Source organism: Chiloscyllium punctatum, chromosome 15, assembly GCF_047496795.1.
Source record: "Chiloscyllium punctatum isolate Juve2018m chromosome 15, sChiPun1.3, whole genome shotgun sequence".
Classification (NCBI taxonomy): domain Eukaryota; kingdom Metazoa; phylum Chordata; class Chondrichthyes; order Orectolobiformes; family Hemiscylliidae; genus Chiloscyllium; species Chiloscyllium punctatum.
In genome coordinates this window covers 81,457,976-81,481,600 of record NC_092753.1, presented here as the reverse complement: position 1 = coordinate 81,481,600, position 23,625 = coordinate 81,457,976, and the positions used below count along the sequence as shown (strand labels likewise).

Below are 23,625 nucleotides of genomic sequence, written 5' to 3'. Positions count from 1 at the left end.
TAGAATTGTGGAGTAATAGAATTGTTACACTGCAGAGGAAGGCCAATTGGCCCATTGTGACTGCAAATTAAAGTTTGAAATATTGTTGCAGGACAAGAGCTGTTAGTGTTATTCTCTGTTTTCTGGGGTGATATTAAAAACTATGCTCACTGGACCTTATCAAATCAAAAATCAGTTATATAGTGAGTAGTCCAGATAGGAGAAAGAATCAGCAAGTGTGTCATGATAAGGATGACAGTCAAAAGAAAAAAATCAAATTTTGAAACAATAAAATGAAATGTACATAAATCAGGAACAAAAATAGCAAATGCTGGTCACAGGTCATCTCAGAAGGAAAAAACAAGTAAACATTTTTGAAAGCCAAAATAGGATCTTTTTTCATTGAGTCAGCAAGTCAGGTAGCATCAATGATGTGTTGGCATAAAGGGGCACCCACTTTGTGTTCTGCAGTATGCCTAGTGGGTTAATCAACATGCTTTTTTGATGGCATCCTGAATGATCTATGTGCTAGCCATTCCCAGTTATCTGAGAGAGAAGAGCAGCTTTGGGATATGAAATTAAAGAAAAAATAGATTACCTTTGTGGAAAAACTGCTATTTGAGCATATGATTGAAACTTACTGTTAACTGGAGGCAGGTTCAGTGGAGGCATTCAAGAAGACATTATTTGAAGATGATTATTTGAATAGAAACAGTGTGTAAACACCTGAGTTTTATGACTTTATTTGTGGACTGTCTGATTTCGGAGGGCCTGTAGTAAAGATTGTACAGCGATAGTCTCTGAACTAAAGTCACTGTTTCAGTACATACCGAGGTATGACAATCAATGGAGCAAACCACCAAGAAGCTAGCCAATAAAAACCTTTCAGTCTCCTCATGAAGAAACCTTACATCATTAAAGTATCTTCTGGGGCCAGAGATGGTTCCAAAAATCAGTACCTTCAACTTTCAGAATTTAAGAGAAAGTTAAACTGTTAACTTCCATTCAAATAGCTACATGTAACTGGCTTTTCATCTAAACTGAGGACTGATTTAAAGATCTCCGATTGATCCTACTGCTGTCAGTATTTTGTTCTTGACATCAGGAAGTTGATTGGATTGTGAGAAGTCTTCACATTTCCCTTTTTCCACAGTATTTGTGCAGAGTTGTGTTGTCTGTCATATGAATGACCTGAATTTCTCATATTGTGGCTGAGGCAATTTTGGGAGTTTCATGGAGAATTTTTCTTGGTGAGCTATAGGGAGCCTTGTTGTGCAATTTTACAATACTCACCTTGTTAAGCATGAATGTCAGCACTGTTGTTGCGCTCGCACTCAGTGACAGCAGAAGTGCTTGCTGACAAGAGTTTCCAGCCTTCCTGCCACCAACACCATACTTAAAGTCCACCTGCTTATCAGCTCAAATACTGCCTGCCAGGATTTGCCTTGAAGAATTTCAGAGGATATGGCTGAGAGAGTCAAATTGGCATGCTGAGTCATGGACTGTGACTTCGAGATCAAGATAGTGGAGAGGAAGAATACCCTGTTTCCTCAGGAGTGCCAGAGGAAACCATGCCACGTGACCCAGTCAGCCTGGTCTGAAGTTGCCTCTGGGCCATTGCTGGTTTCCACATTCCAGAGGAATGTTGGAAGAATATTAATGACATTTTGTACTCCTCAAAGGGCTAAGTACCACCATCTTCTCTCTGTTACCTTACATTCAAACTCATTTTGTACCCACTCCCAGTGTTGAACTTTTCCCTAATGGCTCTCATTCACTTCACCTCCCAAACAAACAACCCATGCCACCTCCTGCATTTCCTACTCATTTGGGGTACCTCACCACATTCCCTCTACCTGCACCAGCATTAACATCTGTGGCAGCCCTGACTATCTCAGTCAATTCCTGCCTTTGTCTCACTCCAAGAGCAAACAACCTACAAAAGGGCATTAAGGGCGAAAATGTGTGATGGAGTGCCCAACATGTGTCTGTTCATCCCCTGCAAGGAGAGGACCAAATGCCTCATGTAGTGATGCCAGGGTACTTGTGCCAGTACCTCCATATCCTGACAATTGTGCAGGATTCATTGTGATGTGCTGAGTTGTTCTCCTACTACTATCATTGTGGATGTGCTCTTAACATAAAGTCATAGAGATGTACAGCACGGAAACAGACCCTTCGGTCCAAATTGTCCATACTGACCAGATATCCCAACCTAATCTAGTCCCACCTGCTAGCACCCAGCTCATATCCCTCCAAACCCTTCCTATTCATATACACAAATGCCTTTTAAATGTTGCAATTGTACCAGCCGCCGCCACCACTTCCGCTGGCAGCTCATTCCATACATGTACCACCCTCTGCGTGAAAAAGTTGCCTCTTCAATCTCTTTTGTATCTTTCCCCTCTCACCCTAAACCTATGCCCTCTAGTTCTGGACTCTTTCCCCCCCCCCCCCCCCCCCCCCCCCCCCCCCCGCACCCCAGGGAAGAGACTTTGTCTATTTATCCTATCCATGTCCCTCATGATTTTATAAACCTCTATAAGGTCACCCCTCAGCCTCCATGCTTCAGAGAAAACAGCCCTGTTCAACCTCTCCCTATAGCTCAAATCCTCTAACCCTGGCAACATCCTTGTAAATCTTTTCTGAACCCTTTCAAGTTTTACAGCATCCTTCTGATAGAAAGGAGACCAGAACTACATGCAGTATTCCAAAAGTGGCTTAACCAATGCCCTGTACGGTGGCAATATGACCTCCCAACAGCTGTACTCAGTAGTCTGACCAATAAAGGAAAGCATACTGAACGTCTTTTTCACTATCCTATTTACCTGTGACTCTACTTTCAAGGAACTATGAACCTGCACTCCAAGGTCTCTTTGTTCAGCTACACTCCCTAGGACCTTACCATTAAGTGTATAAGTCCTGCTAAGATTTGCTTTCCCAAAATGCAGCACCTCGAATTAAACTTGTCCAAGCTCACATGATATTGAAGAAACCAGCCCCTCCAGCCATCACCACCTCTTTCAACTTTGAGGGAGAAACCACGAATTCCTCAGAGGAATCACTAGCCAGGCTGTCACCTGCACCCTCCTCCAATCCAGATTCTGACATCTGGCTGGATATGTTAGTGAGATTGGAGTTGGGAGCACATGAGTGACACATCTCCCAACCTGGAGAAAGTGAGAAATGAGATGCTAGAGAGTCAGAGTTGAAAAGAGTGGCACTGGCAAGGCACAGCAGGTCAGTGCTGCCTGACCTGCTTTGCTTTTCCAGCACCACACTTTCTGACTCCGACATCTCCAACCTGCTGAGGAAGAAACTAGCTGGCTCTAAGAGAACTGCTGGGGACTAGACACCTGCTCAGTCTGAGGTGGGAGAGGACCCCATAGAGTTGGCCATTAACAACTTTGTGGAAATGCACAAGTAAACAAAAGATCAGTGGGCATGTTTGTTGGAGACACTCAGGTAAACGGGATTGAAGATTGGAGGAGACCACCAACGTGATCTGTGCTGTGCTGACTCAGGCATGCTTATATCTTGATGTAACCATGGACAGGTTGGTGAGTGACCACAGGGGAACTCCAAGTCCAGTAGAATGCTCAGTGGCTGCTGAGATGCATGCAGACTTGCACCCGATTGCTGTAGCCATGGTGAATAGATCCAATGGCAAGGCAACAGGGGCACAATGGACCTTGACCTCACCTCAGGTACCCTCTCTTCACAAGGAAATAGGGTAGAGCTAGCACTCAGCTGGAAGCAGAAACGCATCCACACACTCCATTAATTGCCTTTCAAGACAATCCAGCAGTGTCTAGCCTCTCTGCTTCCATTCTGTTTGTGACTCAACTCTTTGTAAACTTAATCCAGGGTAGATGAGCCTGCATCTGGCCAGAATATGCTTGGCATCTTTGGGCCCTCTACCTGCAAATGCCTTTAGGTTGTCGTCCCAAAATTCTACAAACCCAATATGTACTAATCTTGGGTAGGTCCTTTCCACTCCATCTGTGAACCTTGGTACTTCTGATAGACACTGTGGAAGGAAAGGAAAAAAGGAAAACTTTGAGGGCACGTAGGTAGCATGGTGACAGATGAGTATCAATAGAATCTCATGCTTGTAAATATATTTTAACTTAGTGTCATCACTTGTCTGAACGAATAGTAATTTTAGCTGCAGCTACAAGAATGATGCTGGCGAGACTACATGTCCTTAGTGTTGCACGGTGTTGGAATCCTTTGTGAAGGGGTGCTAGTCTTTCCTCAATGCACATTTTAGTTTCAGATTTTTACTTTGGGTTTGGAGCAATCCTGTGAAGTCCTTGGAATAGAATGGCTGTGTTTACATTTGCTCCTGAAAAGGGAAGAATATATCATGAACTAAATTACCTTAGAGTGAGGAGTTAGTCCCAGAAATGTTGGGATAAAACCTTGAAGAGGCTTCTTAAAGCTGAGTACATAGAAGCTCAGGTGTACGATAGTTTCGTCCATGAGTTATCTGCAGTTCCAGTTTAAATGTTGAAGTCACAATCGATTTAAATCTGCTGAGCTGTTAGATACAGGGATTCTGGTGTGAGTATTAAGTGCTTTTTAAGGCTCTTTATTGAAACTGTTTTGTTTCTTTTTACTTTCTGAATTGTTTTGAGATTAATAGGAATTTACTTTGTCTGATTAAAAACCCTGAAATTGCATTATAGGCAGTGTTATGTAAAGGGTACTGTACATTTAAGAGAGTGGAAAGGCTAGCAAGGACTTAGAGAAGCAGTGAGTCCAGAACAAGGTAACAATGTAACACTTAGCAACCCAGTTGGTGCTAGCTATTCTGACTATGAGACAAAAACAAATTTAAATTCGGCCAATCAGTTTAAATTATGCCCCAAAATACCAAACTCCAGTCAAGTTTGAATTCAGCTTTTTGACAATATTAACACCAATGAAATGATCTGATGCTTTGGCGTATAAAACCAAAAAAAAATTGAACAGTTAGAGGAGACTGTCTGGAAAATTAGCTCTTAAAGGTACCTTTATCTATCAGTGACCTGTGAAACAGAAATCCCAAAGAAGAAGAAAATCTACAGAGGAAGATACAAAGGAAAGATTCGATAGCTGCCTGGATTTGAAATTTGAATTTTGGTAAATCTTAGTTGGGGGTTTTATTGGATTAGTATTATAGAAGGGAAAGTAAAGGATAGGTATTGTGGAAGGAGTTCTAAATTGTTGTTAGTTAATTAATCTCTGTTATACTTTAAGAAATAAAGTTTTAAATTTTTAATTTAAATAGTCCTTGGCCTCTTGAATTTTCACAGATTACAGCACAGGAGGAATTGTTTCTGTGTGTCAGGTTCAAATTAGCCCGTGGGGGGGGGGAAATGGGTGGTGTTTACCCAGTGTTGTAACAGTTGATAGTTTGATTTATTCTACTTCCTCTTCATCTCTGAAAATAAACTACTGTTTTATTGGTAAAGCAAAACTATCTTTCAGTGAGAGACCACTTTGTTAAAATCAATCAAATCAAAATATTTATCAGACAAGATTGATGCTGAAAATTTAACTTGTCTGATCATAACATCTGCTGGGATCATAACACTGTATAAGCACAGGGATCTAATTTTTATCAACCCTAACATATGGCTCTTGATGGTTCAGTGGAAGGATTGTTTTATATTGTTTGACTGGTTGACATCAGTTAGGATATTGTGTCATGAGTTATCGGCTATGGGTGGAGAGGATTGCCCTTGTCTCCCAGTATTGGTCCTTGTAAGGCACGCAGTCTGGTATAAAGCAGGAGAGTTATTAAGGAAGCTTCCATTTCTTATTAATGATGTTTGTGACATTATAGTGTGCTTCACTAAAGGCATGTGTGTATAACCTACAGTGCTGTACACCTGGAATGCTCCAGAAGATGATTGTTCTGTCACAATGTCCTCATTCAACAACCACGCTGCATCTTGCTCATCTTGAGGGTATTCCAGGGTATTCCATTGAAGGCAAGTGATGGTCTCCTATACTTTCTGTGGATCCTGAGCAGAATATTTTGCTGCAAGCACTGCATCTGGAGACTACACCACATTTGCTGCAGTTTGCTGCTGGTGCTAAGCTTCCAGACACATATTTTCCTCATCTCTTTTTGTAGATGTTCATTGTGCTGTAGCCACAGAGATGATAATAGCTGCTAGGCCTGGATCCATTGGTGACAGCTCCATTGAACCTATGTGGGGAATATCAACAGTAAAGCAGCGCCTTAGTAATATAATCAGTCAGCAGTTGCAGCATACAAATGAATTTAACCATTGTCCTCAACCTTGTGATGTTAAGGTTTCCAGCAACAAGGAAATGAAGGGTGATCAGGTTATTTTGCATCCATCTTCACTATGGATGATAGTGATGCAAGCAAATGTAACTCTTTTATTCAAAAAGGCAAGTCAGAAAGTAGGAAACTGTAAGCCAGTTAGCTTAACTTGGATCATTGGGAGATTTTTAGATAGGTGTTGAGAGATGTGTTTCCTGTTATGTGAGAATCTAGAAGTAGAGGTCAATAGACAATAGGTGCAGGAGTAGGCCATTCTGCCCTTCGAGCCTGCACCACCATTCATTATGATCATGGCTGATCATCCTCAATCAGTATCCTGTTCCTGCCTTATCTCCATAACCCTTGATTCCACTATCCTTGAGAGCTCTATCCAACTCTTTCTTAAATGAATCCAGAGACTGGGCCTCCACTGCCTCCTGGGACAGAGCATTCCACACAGCCACCACTCTCTGGGTGAAGAAGTTTCTCCTCATCTCTGTCCTAAATGGCCTACCCTTATTTTTAAGCTGTGTCCTCTGGTTCGGGACTCACCCATCAGCGGAAACATGTTTCCTGCCTCCAGAGTGTCCAATCCTTTAATAATTTTATACGTCTCAATCAGATCCCCTCTCAGTCTTCTAATCTCAAGGGTATACAAGCCCAGTCGCTCCAGTCTTTCGGCGTAAGGTAGTCCCGCCATTCCAGGAATTGACCTCGTGAATCTATACTGCACTCCCTCAATAGCCAGAATGTCTTTCCTCAAATTTGGAGACCAGAACTGCACACAGTATTCCAGGTGTGGTCTCACCAGGGCCCTGTACAGCTGCAGAAGAACCTCTTTGCTTCTATACTCAATCCCTCTTGTTATGAAGGCCAGCATGCTATTAGCTTTCATCACTACCTGTTGCACCTGCATGCTTGCCTTCATTGACTGGTGTACAAGAACACCCAGATCCCTTTGTACTGCCCCTTTACCTAACTTGACTCCATTTAGGTAGTAACCTGCCTTCCTGTTCTTGCCACCAAAGTGGATAACCATACATTTATCCACATTAAACTGCATCTGCCATGCATCTGTCCACTCACCTAACCTGTCCAGGTCACCCTGTAATCTCCTAACATCGTCCTCACATTTCACCCCGCCACCCAGCTTTGTACCATCAGCAAATTTGCTAATGTTACAATTAACACCATCTTCTATGTCATTAATATATATTGTAAAAAGCTGCGGTCCCAGCACTGATCCCTGCGGTACCCCACTGGTCACCGCCTGCCATTCCGAAAGGGAGCCGTTTATTACTACTCTTTGTTTCCTGTCAGCCAACCAACTTTCAATCCAAGTCAGTACTTTGCCCCCAATACCATGCGCCCTAATTTTGCTCACTAACCTCCTATGTGGGACTTTATCAAAGGCTTTCTGAAAGTCCAGGTACACTACATCCACTGGATCTCCCTTGTCCATCTTCAGAGTTACATCCTCAAAAAATTCCAGAAGATTAGTCAAGCATGATTTCCCCTTCATAAATCCATGCTGACTCTGACCTATCCTGTTACTGCTGTCCAGATGTGTCGTAATTTCATTCTTTATAATTGATTCCAGCATCTTTCCCACCACTGAGGTCAGACTAACTGGTCTATAATTTCCTGCTTTCTCTCTCGCTCCTTTCTTAAAAAGTGGTATAACATTAGCCACCCTCCAATCCGCAGGAACTGATCCTGAATCTATCGAATTCTGGAAAATAATCACCAACGCATCCACGATTTCTAGAGCCACCTCCTTCAGTACCCTGGGATATAGACCATCAGACCCCGGACACTTATCAGCCTTCAGACCTAACAGTCTCTCCAACACCAATTCCTAGCAAATATAAATTCCCTTCAGTTTAGGTCTTTCAGCCACTGTTACCTCTGGGAGATTGCTTGTGTCTTCCCCAGTGAACACAGATCTGAAGTACCAATTCAATTCTTCTGCCATTTCTTTGTTCCCTGTAATATATTCCCCTGTTTCTGTCTTCAAGGCCCAATTTTAATCTTAACCATTTTTTTCCCTTTCGCATACCTAAAAAAAGCTTTTACTATCCTCCTTTATATTTTTGGCCAGTTTACCTTCGTACCTCATTTTTTCTCTGCGTATTTCCTTCTTAGTAATCCTCTGTTGTTCTTTAAAAGCTTCCCAGTCACTTTTTAAAATCAGGTGTCACCTATTTATAACATGGATTAGGCAAATTTGTTTTCGGAGGTGGCATGTTTTTGGATTCTCTCCCAGAAAAGGTGGTGGAAGTAGAATGGCTGATTATTTTCAAGTGTAAGTTTAAGAGTAAGAAACTGGAGTTCAACACTAGCATTCTGGAATTAAGCAAAAGTAATTACATTAGCTTGAGGACAGATTTGGTCCTCGTGGACTGGGCAGGAAGGCACAACAATTGATGAGCAGTGGTTGATGTTTAAAGGGATATTCAGTTGCTCCAAACTAGAATAGGTTCCTATGGTGAAGAAAGGTTGTAAGAGAGTGAAAAATCCATGGCTTAACAAGGAAGTTAAAGATAATGCAAAGACAAAAGCTACCATATTGCAAGGGCCAGTGGCAGGCTGGAAGATTGGGAAATTTTTAAAAATCAACGAACGGTTACTAAAAATGTAATAAAAGGAGCACAGGTAAATTATGAAAGAAAACTATCACAAAAAAAATAAAATTGGAAGCAAACCTTTCTATAAGTTTATAAAAGGGAAGAGAGTGGCTAAAGTGAATGTTGGTTCTTCAGAGGATGAAACTGGGGAGTTAGTAGTGAGAAGCACAGAAATGGTGGAGACACTAAATCAATATTTTGTCTCTGTTTTCATAGTGGAGAACACTAGAATCACCCCTGAGAGTTAACAGGTAATGCACAGGTTCTAGAAAGGAAGGAACTTGGAACAATTATCATTCCAGAGGAGAAAGTACTGAGCAAACTATTGGGATTGAAGGCCAAAAAATCCCAGGGCCTGATGGTTTATATCCTAGGCTCTTAAAGCAATCCAAACCAATCCAATCCAATACAATATAGCATAAGAACAGGCCCTTTGACCCACTGATCCTGTGCCAATTCCTCTTCCTTATTTTGATCTGCCGCGCATGGTTCCTATCCCTTTGTTCACCTTCCGTTCATGTATCTGTCAAGATGCACCTTAAATGTTGCTAATTTGCCTGCATCAACTACCTCCACTGGCAGTGTGTTCCAGGTGCTCATCACCTTCTGTGTGAAAAAGTTTCTCAGCATTTCTCCCCAAAACTTTCCCTCCCTCACCTTGAATCTGTGCCATCTTTTACTTGACCTTTCCACCCTGGGAAAAAGCCTCTGACCATCCACCCTATATATGCATCTCATAATTTTGTAGACCTCTATCAGGTCACCCCTCAGCTTCTGTCTTTTGAATGAAAACAATCTGAGTTTATCCAACCTCTTCTCATAACTAAAATCCTCCAGACCAGGCAAACCTTCTTGGTACCCTGTCCAAAGCATCCACATCCTTCTGGTATATGGTGACCAGAATTGTACGAAATATTCCAAATGTGGCCTAACTAAAGTTTTATACATGTGTAACATAACTTTTATATTTGATGCCTCAGCATGCTGCGTACCTTCTTGATCACCGTATCCATCTGTGTTGCCACTTTCAGGGATTTGTGGACCTGTATGCCCAGATACCTTTGTGTGTAAATGCTCCTTAGAGTCTGCCGTGTATTGTATAATTTGCATCTGAATTTGATCTTCTAAAGTGCATCACCTCACATTTGTCAGGTTTAAACTCCACCTGCCATTTCTCTGCCCAAATCTATAATATATATATATCCTGCTGTATCTTTTGACAATCCTCACAATCTGCAACTCCACCAATTTTGGTGTCATCCACAAACTTACTAATCAGACCACCTACATTTTTCTCCAGATCATTTATATTTATATATGTACAAAATTGGTCCCTGCACTGACCCCTATTTACAGATCTCTATTCCAAAAAGCACCCTTCCACCTCCTCTTTCTGTCTTGTATGACAAGCCAGTTTTGTCATCCGTCTTGCCAGTTCATCCTGGATTCAATGAGACTCTACCTTCTGTACCAGCATGTTATGAGTTACATCTTGAGGGCCTCCTATTGTTCAGGAGTAGAGCCTGTCCCCTCAGACAAATACAAGCTGTTTTCATTTTTGGTGCATATTTGCAATTTGGATGAGGATGGAAAGCAACACAGCCAGTGCTTCAGAGAATGAGTTGCAGGCTCAGCCTCTCAATCCCCTGACCCCTCCCTTTTTGTCTTGCACTCCCAGTCAACTCCCTCAGAGCCTTTAAGCCTACCACAATTTCATGCAACCCTTTTATTTAACTTTTCGTCTACTCATCTTACTCCTCTGAGCCCAGATCTACAGCTTAGTTAGATCAAACATCATGATGCACAAATAAACCAGATTGGCTGTGACTATAGATGACTACAATATTTTGCAGTCCTCTATGCCCCCTCATTTTGTATTGTTTCCCATTCTATTATGTTGCATTGCACCCCATAAACGTTATTGTTTCCTCTGCATCCCAGAATGCTGTCTCTAATCCTCACAATTTACTTCTCCAGCATCCCCACCACAAGCAGTGCCCTGTGGTAAACCCTTGATTTTCGATGCACAGATCCAGAGGAATGACTGAAGCTTACCCCAGTAACTGACAACCCTGAGTGATGATGGTTCAGATCCTGACTAATTTCTGTCCAGATCCCTCAGTAACTTGCTGTTAATCACTAGATTTTTTTGGGCTTGAACTGGAGGAATTACTGTGGCCCACTCATTGGACTGTATTGAGACAGATCCCTTATCCTGATTGCCTAAGTGGCTGACTGACTATGTCCAAACCTTTGAACTGAGATCTAACTGTGCTCTTGACTGACTGTGATGGGGCCAGCTGACTGACAAGTCCAATTAGACTTTGAGAAATGGTGATTTGATGCAAACATATTCAGTGTGTTTGCCATGTAAGCTGCTGGTACATAGAGTGTATATGAAGTTGATGTAGCAAGTGCTGAACAGCAACACATCCATCCCGTTTACCATTTATTGTAAAGAGCATTACAAGCTGCCTGGCTTTTTGCGTGCCCTAAAATGTAAGGCAAGATAGAACTTGAGCCTGTAAATCATGAATGAAGCAGCAATATGCAAAAAGGCAGAGATGCTGTGTGCATCCAAGTGGGTACAAAGTGGGTGAACACTAAGAAAGCAAGCTAAGACCATGAGACCACTTTGTACACAAGGCCAGGGAGCAATCTCGTGGCAGCATTGCAGTGGATGTTGTCAGTGAATCCAAAGTGCACATTAAAGTAGTGAACTCTAGCATAGGTGAGCAAATGAGTCAAAGAGTGTGATGCTAGAAAAGCACAGCTGCTCAGGCAGCATCCAATGAGCAGGAGAGTCGAAGTTTGAGCATAAGCTCTTCATCAGGAATGAGGAGGTGGCCCAAGGGGACTGAGAGATAAATGGGAGGGGGGGTTGGGGCTGGGGAAAAGTAGCTGGGAATGTGACAGGTAGATGAAAGTGGGGTGAAGGTCTGGGAGGAGGGTGGAGTGGATAGGTGGAAGTAAGATGGACAGGTAAGAGGGCGGTGCCGAGTTAGAAGGTTGGATCTGGGATAAGCTGGGAGGTTGGGGGGTGGGGGGGGGGGGTGAAGGAAGGAAAATGGGGAAACTGATGAAATCCACATTGTTCCTCTGTGGTTGGGAAGGTCTCCAGGTGGAAGATGAGGCGTTCTTCCTCCAGGCATCAGGTGGCTGGAGTTTGGCAATGGAGGAGGCCCAGGATTTGCATCACCTTGGTGGAGTGGGAGGGGGAGTTAAGCTCCTTTTTCGACATATCACTTTCAACCCCATCTTCGTCTACCTATCGCATTCCCAGCTATTTCCGCGCCCCCACCCATTCCCACCCCCCCGTCCTCCTCCAATTTATCTCTTCGCCTCCATTGGGCCACCCCCTCATTCATGATGAAGAGCTTCTGCTCGAAACATTGATTTTCCTGATCCTTGGATGCTGCCTCACAGGCTGTGTTTCTCCACCACCATGCTCTTCGACTGTAATCTCAGTGAATCCAAAATATTGCATGACCATGTGGTGGTTCACCAAAGCCAATCTCTGTGCAATGACCAGGTAACCACTTTGATTTTCAAGTTGGGAATTGGCACCATTTAATTTCTCTCTTGTGTGCATGGGTTACACAGTAGGTTGCTTCCTAACCACTGTCGCCATGTCCATAAGCAGTACGTTTTCTTTATAACAAACAACGGTTTATCGATAAATTGAAGGAATCTGGTGAAAGTCTCTTCTTCTTGTTAACAGTCACAAACAGAAAATAATTGACCATTTAGTGATTAAATAAAACATGTACACTTACCGCTAATGGAGTAGTGAGGCTTGATTACCAGCACAATCCTACTGTTAATCATAATTGTTTGTAAGATTTTGTTTTCCTCTGCTGTTTTCTCGTTGGGAGATTTTTTTAAACTTTTCACACTGTGGGATACTGACAGTTGTATTGGTGAATCTATTCCTTTGAGAGTTTTAGCTGACACTTTTTAAACTATTGATTGTTCATAGTTTGGCATCCTTTTATAGTTTGGTATCATAGGACCTAAGAAAATTTTATAGATGACACTCATTGGCCCCATTTTACCATTCTTCTTGGATCAGCCCCACACTGCTACCCATTTACCATGCTTCTCAATCCTATCATTTTTCAGAATGAGTCCCATTTGCATTTTTAACTTTTCTAACCATTATTTGATTCAGTATCCTGATCTCTATTTGATTACACAACTCTTTTGAATGAAGGTGTTTTGCTTGTCTTTATTTCCTGTTTTCCTAATTGTTAGCTTACACCTCTTAGGATTCAAACACTTCATTAAAAGTAACAAATTATTTGGAACAATTTTGACAGTTCTTTTTACATTTGAGATGTTTTATCTTTGTATGTTTGAGAGAGGTCTGGTCAAATCAAACATTTCAATGTTTGTGTAAGATGTTTGTAATGGTGATACAATGCTTGAATTGGTGCCTTCACTTTGTTCCATAAGTATGTTTAATTATGTAAATAATTGCAGTAATTAGTAAAGACGATGAAAGTTGTTGCAGCTAGTCTCATTTAATGTTATTCATAACAGAAATTATTTATCTAAGAATAAGTTCTGTTGATGCATAGATAGTGCAAAGATTGCAACAATTTGATCAGGAAAGCATAATTGAAAAGCTTCAGATAATATAGTATTTGGATATCTTGAGTATTCTGTCAAAACAGATCATTTAAAGAAGGAATTATGCATTAAAAATACTTGTCATCAGTGGATATAGCAGATAAACTGCTTAGTGTTTTATCTGAATTTCCACAACACAAAACGTACTGTTCTCAGATGTAAAAACTTACATTCATTCCTTTGTAGGTATGTCAGGAGTTTGGAGGTGACATTTAACCTTTGACCTTGGCTACTTTGTCACAATAAACATTTTGCTGATGAGTGCAGGCTGCTTATAAGATTGCTTCCAGATCATTCATTGTAACTGCGGTAGCTGTAAAAATAGTCTGCTTAATGTTCTTCTTGGTTCAGAAATTCGGCATATCTGTAGCGTAAATTTGTTTCAGAACCAGACATGCCCTAGCATACAGTGCAGGTTTTCCGTATAATAAATTACGGAAAAGTTAAATTGTTGATTTATATTATTTTCTTAAAAAAAGACCTTCTTGACTCATGATACTAAGTACCAGAACAGTATAGTTTCTCTCCCCCTAATATTATAGGGAGCTAGTCCACTACTCCCTTTTACTCTTCCTAAAATTTGCATATAATTTACACATGGTTTAGCAGAGAGATTTTAATTTATGTGAATGTACCTGAATTGGTAACTGCATGGACACATTTGATAGTCAAGGTGGGCGAGAAGGAGAAACTACACAAAGGTAGATTGCATATTGGTCCTTCCCTCTGGGATTGGATTCAAATGCAGTGCAGATGTCTTCTATGTTTACTGACCTTCAGACTCCTTGAAAGTAGTAAGTGGAGTTTCAAACCTGCATCAAGTGGGCATGAGTGGGCAAAAGAAAATTGCAGCTAATGTGGCTAATTATTAGTCTTTAGTAGAGGTACCTTAGGATAATTGTTAAGGGATATAAAAAGAGCTTACACTTTAATATATTAGGGAGTACTCTTCTGAGGTTTGGGTAATATTTTAGGGTCAAGTTGAGAGCTTTTGCTGTGCATCCAACTGCTGTGTGTGATCTGAGAGCATTTGATGCAGATGTTCTTGGTTCGGAAATTCGGCATATCTGTAGCGTAAATTTGAAATGGGGTTATTCTTCACGCTAACATTGCAAAACTTTAATGTAATATGTTTATTTTATTTGGATGGAACTTTACTGAGCACAGTTACACCATTAACAGTAGATGTTCGTCTGGTAATTTTGAGCATGATAATCCTGTGGTAAAAATCTACTGGCACCATAAACTATGTCATTGATTCCAGTGTTCTGTTGTTTGGGTAATAAGTACCCAGTTTCTTGGGTAATAATTTCCTATAGATTAAGATCAGGTGATCAGAACACCGGTAAGTTCTCATTTTCATTGAAGCTTCCAATTTTTACTATTTCAGGATATTCGACGAACTTTCCTAAGATGGCTATGGCCCAGACTGGACATGGAAGGTGTATTTAAGTCACAGAAAGTATCTTTAAAAGTTGTAACAATGCAGCAACCTGGAATGGAGATCACACCTAACACCTTGCCTGTCATCATAGAATCGCAAAAATTCTCATCAGAATATTTTGACCTGAAAATCTACTGTGAAAATCTGCAATCTAAGGTGTTAGGTCAACTAGTTTTCTTCAGTGAAGTGATCATATCTACAATGGACCTGTTTGATGGGTAAGGCTACTGTGGCATGAATCTAGGTTGCAATATTGTTTTCGTGAAAATTTGTTCTGATTCCATCTTGCCTGTTTTTCTGCTCTTTTATGGTGCTCACACGTGTGTAACTTAGGTGATGCTGATGCGCTAATTTACTTGCTTTTATTGTAGGCAGAACCACTGGTATTTTATGGTAGAATGAATTAAATTCCATTTTTACATGGTATTCCAAGATTTTCTTTTGAGGACTGGATTCTAGAAATCTTTACTATGGAAATGGAAAATAATTGATCTTAGCACATGATATATAAGGTTGCAAACCACAAATAACAAATAGTTATTTATGATTAATGGTTACTGAAGAATGAAATTCCTTTTATTACATTAGATTCCACCTTTACTGATGTTTTGATGACACACTTTCTTCCAATATTTTCTTGGTCTTGTTTTAGTTTTGAAAGTTGAGGACAGAATATGACCTATTTCATCAGTCAGTAATGTTGCATAAAAATCTAACTTTTGATACAGAGGTTTTGCATTCTGTCAAAACCTTAACTGTGTGCAGTTCTGGTCACCACATTACAGGAAGGCTTTGGAGAGGGTGCAAAAGAGATTTACTAAGATGTTGCCTGGATTAGAATACAGTGGTTATAGGGAGAGGTTGGACAAACTTGGATTGTTTTTGCTAAAGCTTCAAAAGTTGAGGGGTGAACTGATGGAAATATTTTAAATTATGAGAGGCGTGGACAGGCTGGGCAGTCAGGAGTCTTTTTTTTCCCAGGGTGGAAATGTCAAATACTATGTTCCATAGGTTTAAGGTAAGAGGGGAAAATTTAAAGGATTTTTTTACATAGAGGGTGGTTGGTGCCGAGAATGCACGGATAGGAAACATGGTGGAAGCAGATATGAAAGCAACATTTAAGAGGCGTTTATAGACACGTGAACATTCAGGGAATAGAGGTATATGGGCCATGTGCGAACAGATGGTATTAGGTTAGAATGGCTTCATGGTCAGCACAGGCATGGTGGGCTGAAGGGCCTTAATTAATGAAACATTTATTATGTTAATGTGTTACAGTTGATTTGTGTGGTATTAGGTACAGAATTCCTTTTATACTGGGTGAGACATGACTGAAGATGCTGTGCATTGTTAAAGCTTCCAACTAATTTTTAACCTTACTGTAATCCCTCAAAATAGATTAATTAGCGTCCGTGATTTGCATGATTAACATTAAGAGGTTCAAGGAAATGTGACTGCAATAATCCTTTCATTCTTAAGTAGGTTTTTCCTTCAGATATGTTAAAGATTTGTTTTATTGTTGAGGTTTTATATCTAGAAACCTAATTAGTTTTTGTCAAATTACAAAATATATAATATTCTTGTTGGCATTGCTCAGATCCTGTCTGACTTGTAGATTAAATATGTGTGCAATTGCAACTGAATTCCTTGAGATATTAAAGTAAGTTATGCTGGTCCCAAAATAATATGAAGACTTTAAATGACTCTCCATGTTTGATGACTATTATTGACAAAAATCCACAAAGATATCTTCCAAAGAAAGGACATGGATAGTTTCTGGATTTGATCAGAAAGGAGAAAGGGACTAAAATAGAGAAAATTCTCAACAGAGAAAATAGTAATTGAGTGATGAGCTAAGAAGGAGCATCTTAAAATTGTATCATGAATATAGAAAAGATTATTTGCTGGAGCACCTACAACATGCCACAAGCTTGGGAAAACAACAGTATAAAGAGAAGCCTGTTTATCCAGTAAAGAGAGTTCATGGAATGGACTTAATATAGTAAGCAGTTCTGGGTATCTATTTCAATAAGGACATGTGGGAGGGAACGCAGTGTCGGCTTAGGACAGTGATGCCAGACTCCAAGCCTTAAATTATAAGGAGATACTATACTCATTAGTGTGTATTCCCTGGAATATCAATTAGGTGGTGTTTCAATCAATGTTTACAGAATATTAAAGGAAATAGGGTAGATGAAGATGGATTGTTCCTGTTGGTTGAGGAGTCTAGGGCTGGGTATATAGCCTAAATAAAAATATTAGACCTTTTAAGAGTTTCAATTAGGAAACAGTTATACATATTAAAAATATGCACTTAAACATGATTAAAATATTTTAAACTCTGTTCTACATACAACAATTGATTCTTGATCATTTGGAAATCAATCAGAGATTGGTAGAATTTTATCACTTAAGGTATTGGGGATATGGGGAAAAGGTGGGTTTGTGGAGTTAGTTCACAAATCAGCCCTGATTTCTTCTGATGGAATGGAATAGCTCAAAGAGCTAAATAGTCTTGTACTAACCTATTGGTTTTTTTAATGGAAATTGGCTTGGTTGGTGAATTCAAAAAACAAATGCATTGTTTCATGATCTAACATGGGATATATACTTATTAGAAAGCAGAAGGGAAATGAAATACAAAGCAAAATGTTATGCTCTAGTGAATGGGCTAAATGTACCTCACCTTTAATCTTGGATGGCTGTTAAATTATTTTGGCAATGCCATACTGAAACCAATAGTTATATTCCACTTGACATCTTGAACATCAGCAACACATTGCAGCGCTAAGGCTGATCTTAACGTAAAAAGGGTCAGGGCTAAACATTGTTTTAAATTGTATTTTAAGATTGTTGCAATTACTAGAAATTCTATCACTACAGACATGGGTACTTGAAAACTTCAGAATTGAATGTATTCTTTAGTCTGTATTTTGTGGTTGTAAGGACAGTGCAAGGAGTTTGATGCGTTTGCAGCTTTCGGTGGGCTTTAGCATGACAACCTAATACTGAGACACCCAAGACAATGAAGCACCCTCTATATCGATCTGGGATTTTGTGAACAGGAGATGCAGCAGTTGTGCATACAACCAGCTAAACTGAAGAATGTTTACAAAGGCATACATTATCTAAAAGAATATTAATTCATTGTAATATCACGTACAGAAAGTGAAAGAAGATGTAATTGAGAGAGAGAAAGCTAAAAGGAAAAGTGGAGAAATTGAATAGTAACTTTAATTTTTAAAATATCCAACAGCAATGAACATCTGAAGAAATGAGACTCAATACTTAGAGGTACACTTTTAATGATAGATTTATTGTTTTGTCGTAATTGAGACTTGTGGTAGCTTAGTAGAAATAGCACTTGTACTAATCCCAAATCTCCGACAAATGCTCTGGTGATACGGATTAGAAGCCCACATTGGCAGGTGGTGAAATTTGCATTTAATAAACATGGAATGTCAAAAGCAAATGGTGATCCATGTAACCATTGTGGGTTGTTGTAACACCTATCTAGTTCACAAAACTTTTTTAGGGAAGGAAACCTACCATCCTTGTCTGGTCTGGACTGGACTACATCTGACTCCATATTCACAGAAATGTGGTTGTCTCTTAACTGCCGTCTGGACAATTAGGGTAATAGATACTGGCCTAACCAGCAACACCCACATCCTGTGAATTTTTATAAAATTAAAAATGTGCTTGCATTTGAATGAACAAGCCCTAAAGTTATCAAATGTGTTTTAGAGAGTGTCTCATGGCAAGACCTACCAACGTCATGTCCTTCATATGTGTTGATAACAAGTCTTTCCATCAGGTACTGAAGTTGTGAAAATTATGGCTGAGCAGAGCAAATTGGACACCATCTTCTTGTTTCCCATGTTTGGAATAGAATAGAAAAGTAATTTATTGTCATGTGGATTTTTACAAAAGAAAGTTTTATAAGACACCATACCACATAAGTCATAGATGAGAATAAAAACAATTTCACTTAAGACTGAGTTCATCTCAGATCAATTTCAGTTTGGAGAAAGTTGATTAAAACAATGAAAGCTGGAATACACTGAAGCCACTGCCGAAGAAGACCTCCAAGCTGGGATGAGACTTCTGTACCAGGAAAAGACTGCCATATGAGACCTCCCCTCTGGGACAACGTGACCACCGTGCCAGATGGAGACTGCCTGCCAGACTGCTTGAATACCTGGAATGTGACTGCCACGCTGAAGAAAACCTTCACATCAGGATGAGACCAGTTAACTGTCCATGTATGAATGCTGGCAGTTGCTATCTGATTTACTGTATAATAATTGTAAGATCTGATGGTCCAATTATTCTGAAAATTTGGAGCATTATTTTCTCAGAGCAGATGTGCATTCTTTTTGTTGACATTGCTTTTTCAATGTATGGTACCATCACAGAATCTCCCACTAACAATATCCTTGGGTTTACCATTGACCAGAAACTCAGCTGGACTTACCACTCAACATTTAATGGTGTTGCCAACACTCAGTCCCCCACTATCAACATCCTGGGGCTGACCATTGACCAGACCTCAACTGCACTAGCTATATCAATACACATATCAAACACTGGTTGTGAATATAGGAACAGGAATACGCCATTCAGTGCTTTGAGCCAGCTCCACCATTCGAGATCATAGTTGACCATCTACCTCAATACCATTTTCTTGTGCTTTTACCATGTTTCTTGAAGTTAGGAGTGACTGGAGATCTGTTGATCTCTGTCTAGAAAATATTTAATTTCAGCCCTCTTTGGTAGTTACGTAACTTAGCAAATGGTTGTTTAGTAAGAAGTGTGCTTCTTGCCATTACTATATTGCAGTTAATGATTAAAATTGGTTAGTAAAGTAACTTTTTTATATTAAAATACGACATTTTAAAAAAGTCACAATACTAACATCTCCTAGGTTATTGCAGTTTTTGGAAATTGTTTTTCCACAGCAAGAAATAAGATGTATACCGAAAACTGGACAATCAAAAGGAGGAATGTCTGGAATCATTTCAGAAAAATAGAAGAAAACACTGTTAGATGTAAACAATGTAATGCAGTGGTACATGCTCTGAGCCATTTAAAGTTGAAACAAGCTTCTATTTCATGTGAATAAGCAAAATCAAACAAACTTGATGATGCTTGTTTCTGGTCGTACAAGAAAGCAACACGCAATATGCCAAAAAGCTAATGGAGCTGATATCCTGTATGATCACTATGGATGCACTTCCTGGAAGTGCTACTGAAGGCACAGGTATTAATGTATTTCTGGAACCTGTGAGACAGACCGTAATGTTGCATTTAGAGAATTGTTATGAGGACTGTGTGAAGTCTTTTTGGAGAAAATTGGAGCACATCATTACCGTATTCTTCGCCACCAACTGATGGACGGCATTAACTACAAAAAATTATGTGATTATAACTTGCCATTATACTAAGAATTGGGAGAATTAATCTGCAGTTTTGGAAACCTAAAATTATGATAGAACGACGTACAATGGAAAACCTAGCTGAAAAAGTAAATACTACATTGCAAAAATTGACCTTTCAGGCTTTGTTTTGGCATACATACAAATATTGCAGACAACACCAGGTTTGCTAACACCACAATGAGTTATTTGGGAATCTATCCTTGTTTTTGTGGTAATTTGCAGCTAGCTGCTAACGATGGCCTTTCTTCATGTAGTATGGATTGTACCACAAATAGTCTAGTTGCATACTTCCATTACAGCACTGTGGTGGCAAAGATACCTGAAAGAAAACAAATACAACTTCAGGTTGAACAACGTGGCTGATCTAGTTTTGTAGAACCTGTTTAAATTCTTATCTTACTATAGCTTTCCACTTTAAAATGAGCTAAAACTGCCATGTCTGCTGAAGACTAAGTTTCAGTTTCAAATATTTATCCGTTTTGCACCAGTCTTCTCTAAACTTGCCTCTGAATTGGAACTCCCTACGAAATGGAAAAGTCATTGATTTCAAGCCTGCTGTTATACACTGTTTGAAGTACCTGCAGAGCAAATGTATTTTCTAATGCTGGCCTTACTGTTATTTATCTCCTCAAAAGACTCACACCAAAGCAGGGAAACATATTAATTATTCTGAATAAAGACCAGCATGAGAGTTGAAATGGTGAATTTATTAAATTTAATTCATGTGAATATTTTTCTTAATTTAAATTGATTTTTGGATAGTTCTGGGACATTATGTAAAAAGTTAGGAAAATGCAGAAAAGTTTTTTTTTAGAAAGGCATTGATAATATTTGACCGTATTATGTAGGATATTGCTATGTTGTTTTTGTAGATATATGCATTGCTATTTTTTATCTTTTAGTATTATTAAATTGTAGAACTGAGTGAGATTTATTAATGTTTTAGTTTTAGTAAACACTCCCATTCACATTTAAATGGTTAAATGATACCATTTATACAGTTTAAATGTTTGCATAGTCTAAATTGGTGCTTGTTAAAATGATATTTACATCCCTACTCTGAACTAGCGAATTCCAAAGATTCACTATCATTTGAATGAAGAAATCTCTCTCTTTCGCTGTTGTAAATAGCTAGACCACATTATGAGACTGTGCTCTTGGTTCCAGAGTCCTCGGCCAAAGGAAACATCCTTTTCTGTATCTATTCTGTCTAACTCTTTAAAAATTTTCTAAGTTTTTATAAGATCTCCTGCTATTATTCTAAGCTCCACAGGATACAGGCCCACTTTCCTCAATCCCTTTTCAATCCCATCCAATTTGCTTTCCACTTGCTTTCTGTACTTGCTTATCAGATTTGAGTAATTTATGAAGAAGAACACACAAGTTCCTTTGGACATCACTTTTTAAAAGTGTATTCTGCACCTTTGTTCCTCTGGCCAAAGTGGATAACCTCACTCTTATCCATATTAAATTCCATTTACCATGTTCTTGCCCACTCACTCAGTTTGTCCAAACCCACTTGATATTCCTTTGCATTATATTCACAACGTGCATTCCCACTTAGTTTTGTGTCATCTGCAGGCTTGAAAATATTACATTTGGTCCACACAAACAAATTATTAATGCTGCTTCATAGAATACCTACCATGCAGATAGAGGCCACTTGTCCCACTATGTCTACACTGACCCTCCAAAGAACATCCTACCCTTTCCCCATAACCTACACATACCATAGTTAACCCACTTGTACATCTAGCATGGGGCAATTTAGCATGGCCACCTAACCTGCACATCTTTGGAGTTGGAGGAAACCAGAGCACCCAGAGGAACCCATGCAGACATGGGGGGAACATGCAAACTCCAGATAGAAAGAGTTGGGCATAGGTCCCCAATGTTGCGAGGCAGCAGTGCAAACTACTGTGCCACAATACTGTCCTTTGAACAGCTAGGATCCAAATACTGATCCTAGTAATGCCCAACTTGTCACAGCCTGCTAGATGGAGAATGATCTACTTATTATTACTGTCTGTTCTCTTTCTGTTAACCTACCCTCAATCCTCACCCATAAAGTATTCCCTTTTTATATGTGTTCTAATTTTGTTTAGTATACTCCTTTATGGGCACTGTATTGAAAGCCTTCAGAAAATCTAAATAGTCATATTCACTGGTTCTTCCACCTATTTATGAGTAACATCCCCAAACAAACCTAATAGGTTTTCCAAACGTGATTTGCCTTCCAAGAATTCATGTGGATTCTCCTCAGTATTATTTTCCAAGTGTCCAGTTATCACATCCTTTAAAATAGATTCAATATTTTCTGTAGTCGTGATGTTGGGCTAAAATGTATGTAGTCCCAATTTCCTTTGCATTATGTTTGCATTTAAGATTTTGAGTTGGGTTTCTTTTGCGTAACTAACATTTCCAGAATAACAATATTCCAGTATTTAAATAGCTTTGACATTATTAGTATTGGTGTGATTCTGTGTTCCAAAATATTTTTTTAAAATGGCTTGGGGAAATGGGAATCCTTGAGAATCGGCTTGCTACAATTTTAAGTTACTTTTTCAAAAAGAAAATTCCAAAGCAGCATATTTGTTCAGAAATGCAAGGGTTAAATATACAGACAACTAAATCCTTTGGTATATCAGTAGGTATGAGGGTTAAATATGCTTGAGAAATGAAGCTTTTTCTATAATAAGATTGCATTCATTATGTTACCTAGTGGAAATCTTGTCTATTCCTGCAAAAGTGATTATTAATTAAAGTGCTGCAGTGACAGTGAAATAGCCATGAAATGGTTGATTCGTAGAACCTCTTTAATATACACTTAGATATAGAAGGTGATTACATCTCGATATATATTTCAGAAATGATACATATACGGATTTCTGAGACAGACAACCCTCCCCCCTAGTTCGTACAGAACAGAAAGAAGTACACTCAAGCCGTTTTCTTAATGGTATCCCATGACTGACTTCTTCAAGCACACGTATGTGGATGTAGCTTCAGCATAACTTCTTTGCTGTTGGTGCAAAAAGGTGAAAACTAAATTCAGGAATTCTAGACAAAGCCTTGGAAGAGGTTGTTAGAGTAACACCTGTTTCAAGGACTTGGAAAGGCCAGGTTATTAGTTCAAGTAGCAAAGCTACCTGGCTCCATATGTGAATAATATGAAACGTTTACATAGTACGTTAAAGTAAAGTACAAATGGGACCTTTG

General features: G+C 39.4%; 1 protein-coding gene across 3 annotated transcripts in view; it reads left to right on the top strand.

Moving 5' to 3' along the window:
* Window positions 1–23,625, top strand: part of hlcs (holocarboxylase synthetase (biotin-(proprionyl-CoA-carboxylase (ATP-hydrolysing)) ligase)) — a 163,685-nt gene that overhangs the window by 39,382 nt on the left and 100,678 nt on the right. For all 3 annotated transcript variants that reach the window (XM_072585634.1, XM_072585635.1, XM_072585636.1), the window contains one exon: window positions 14,912–15,183. In XM_072585634.1, the coding sequence (XP_072441735.1) occupies window positions 14,912–15,183 (272 nt within the window). The remainder of the gene's footprint in view (window positions 1–14,911; window positions 15,184–23,625) is intronic.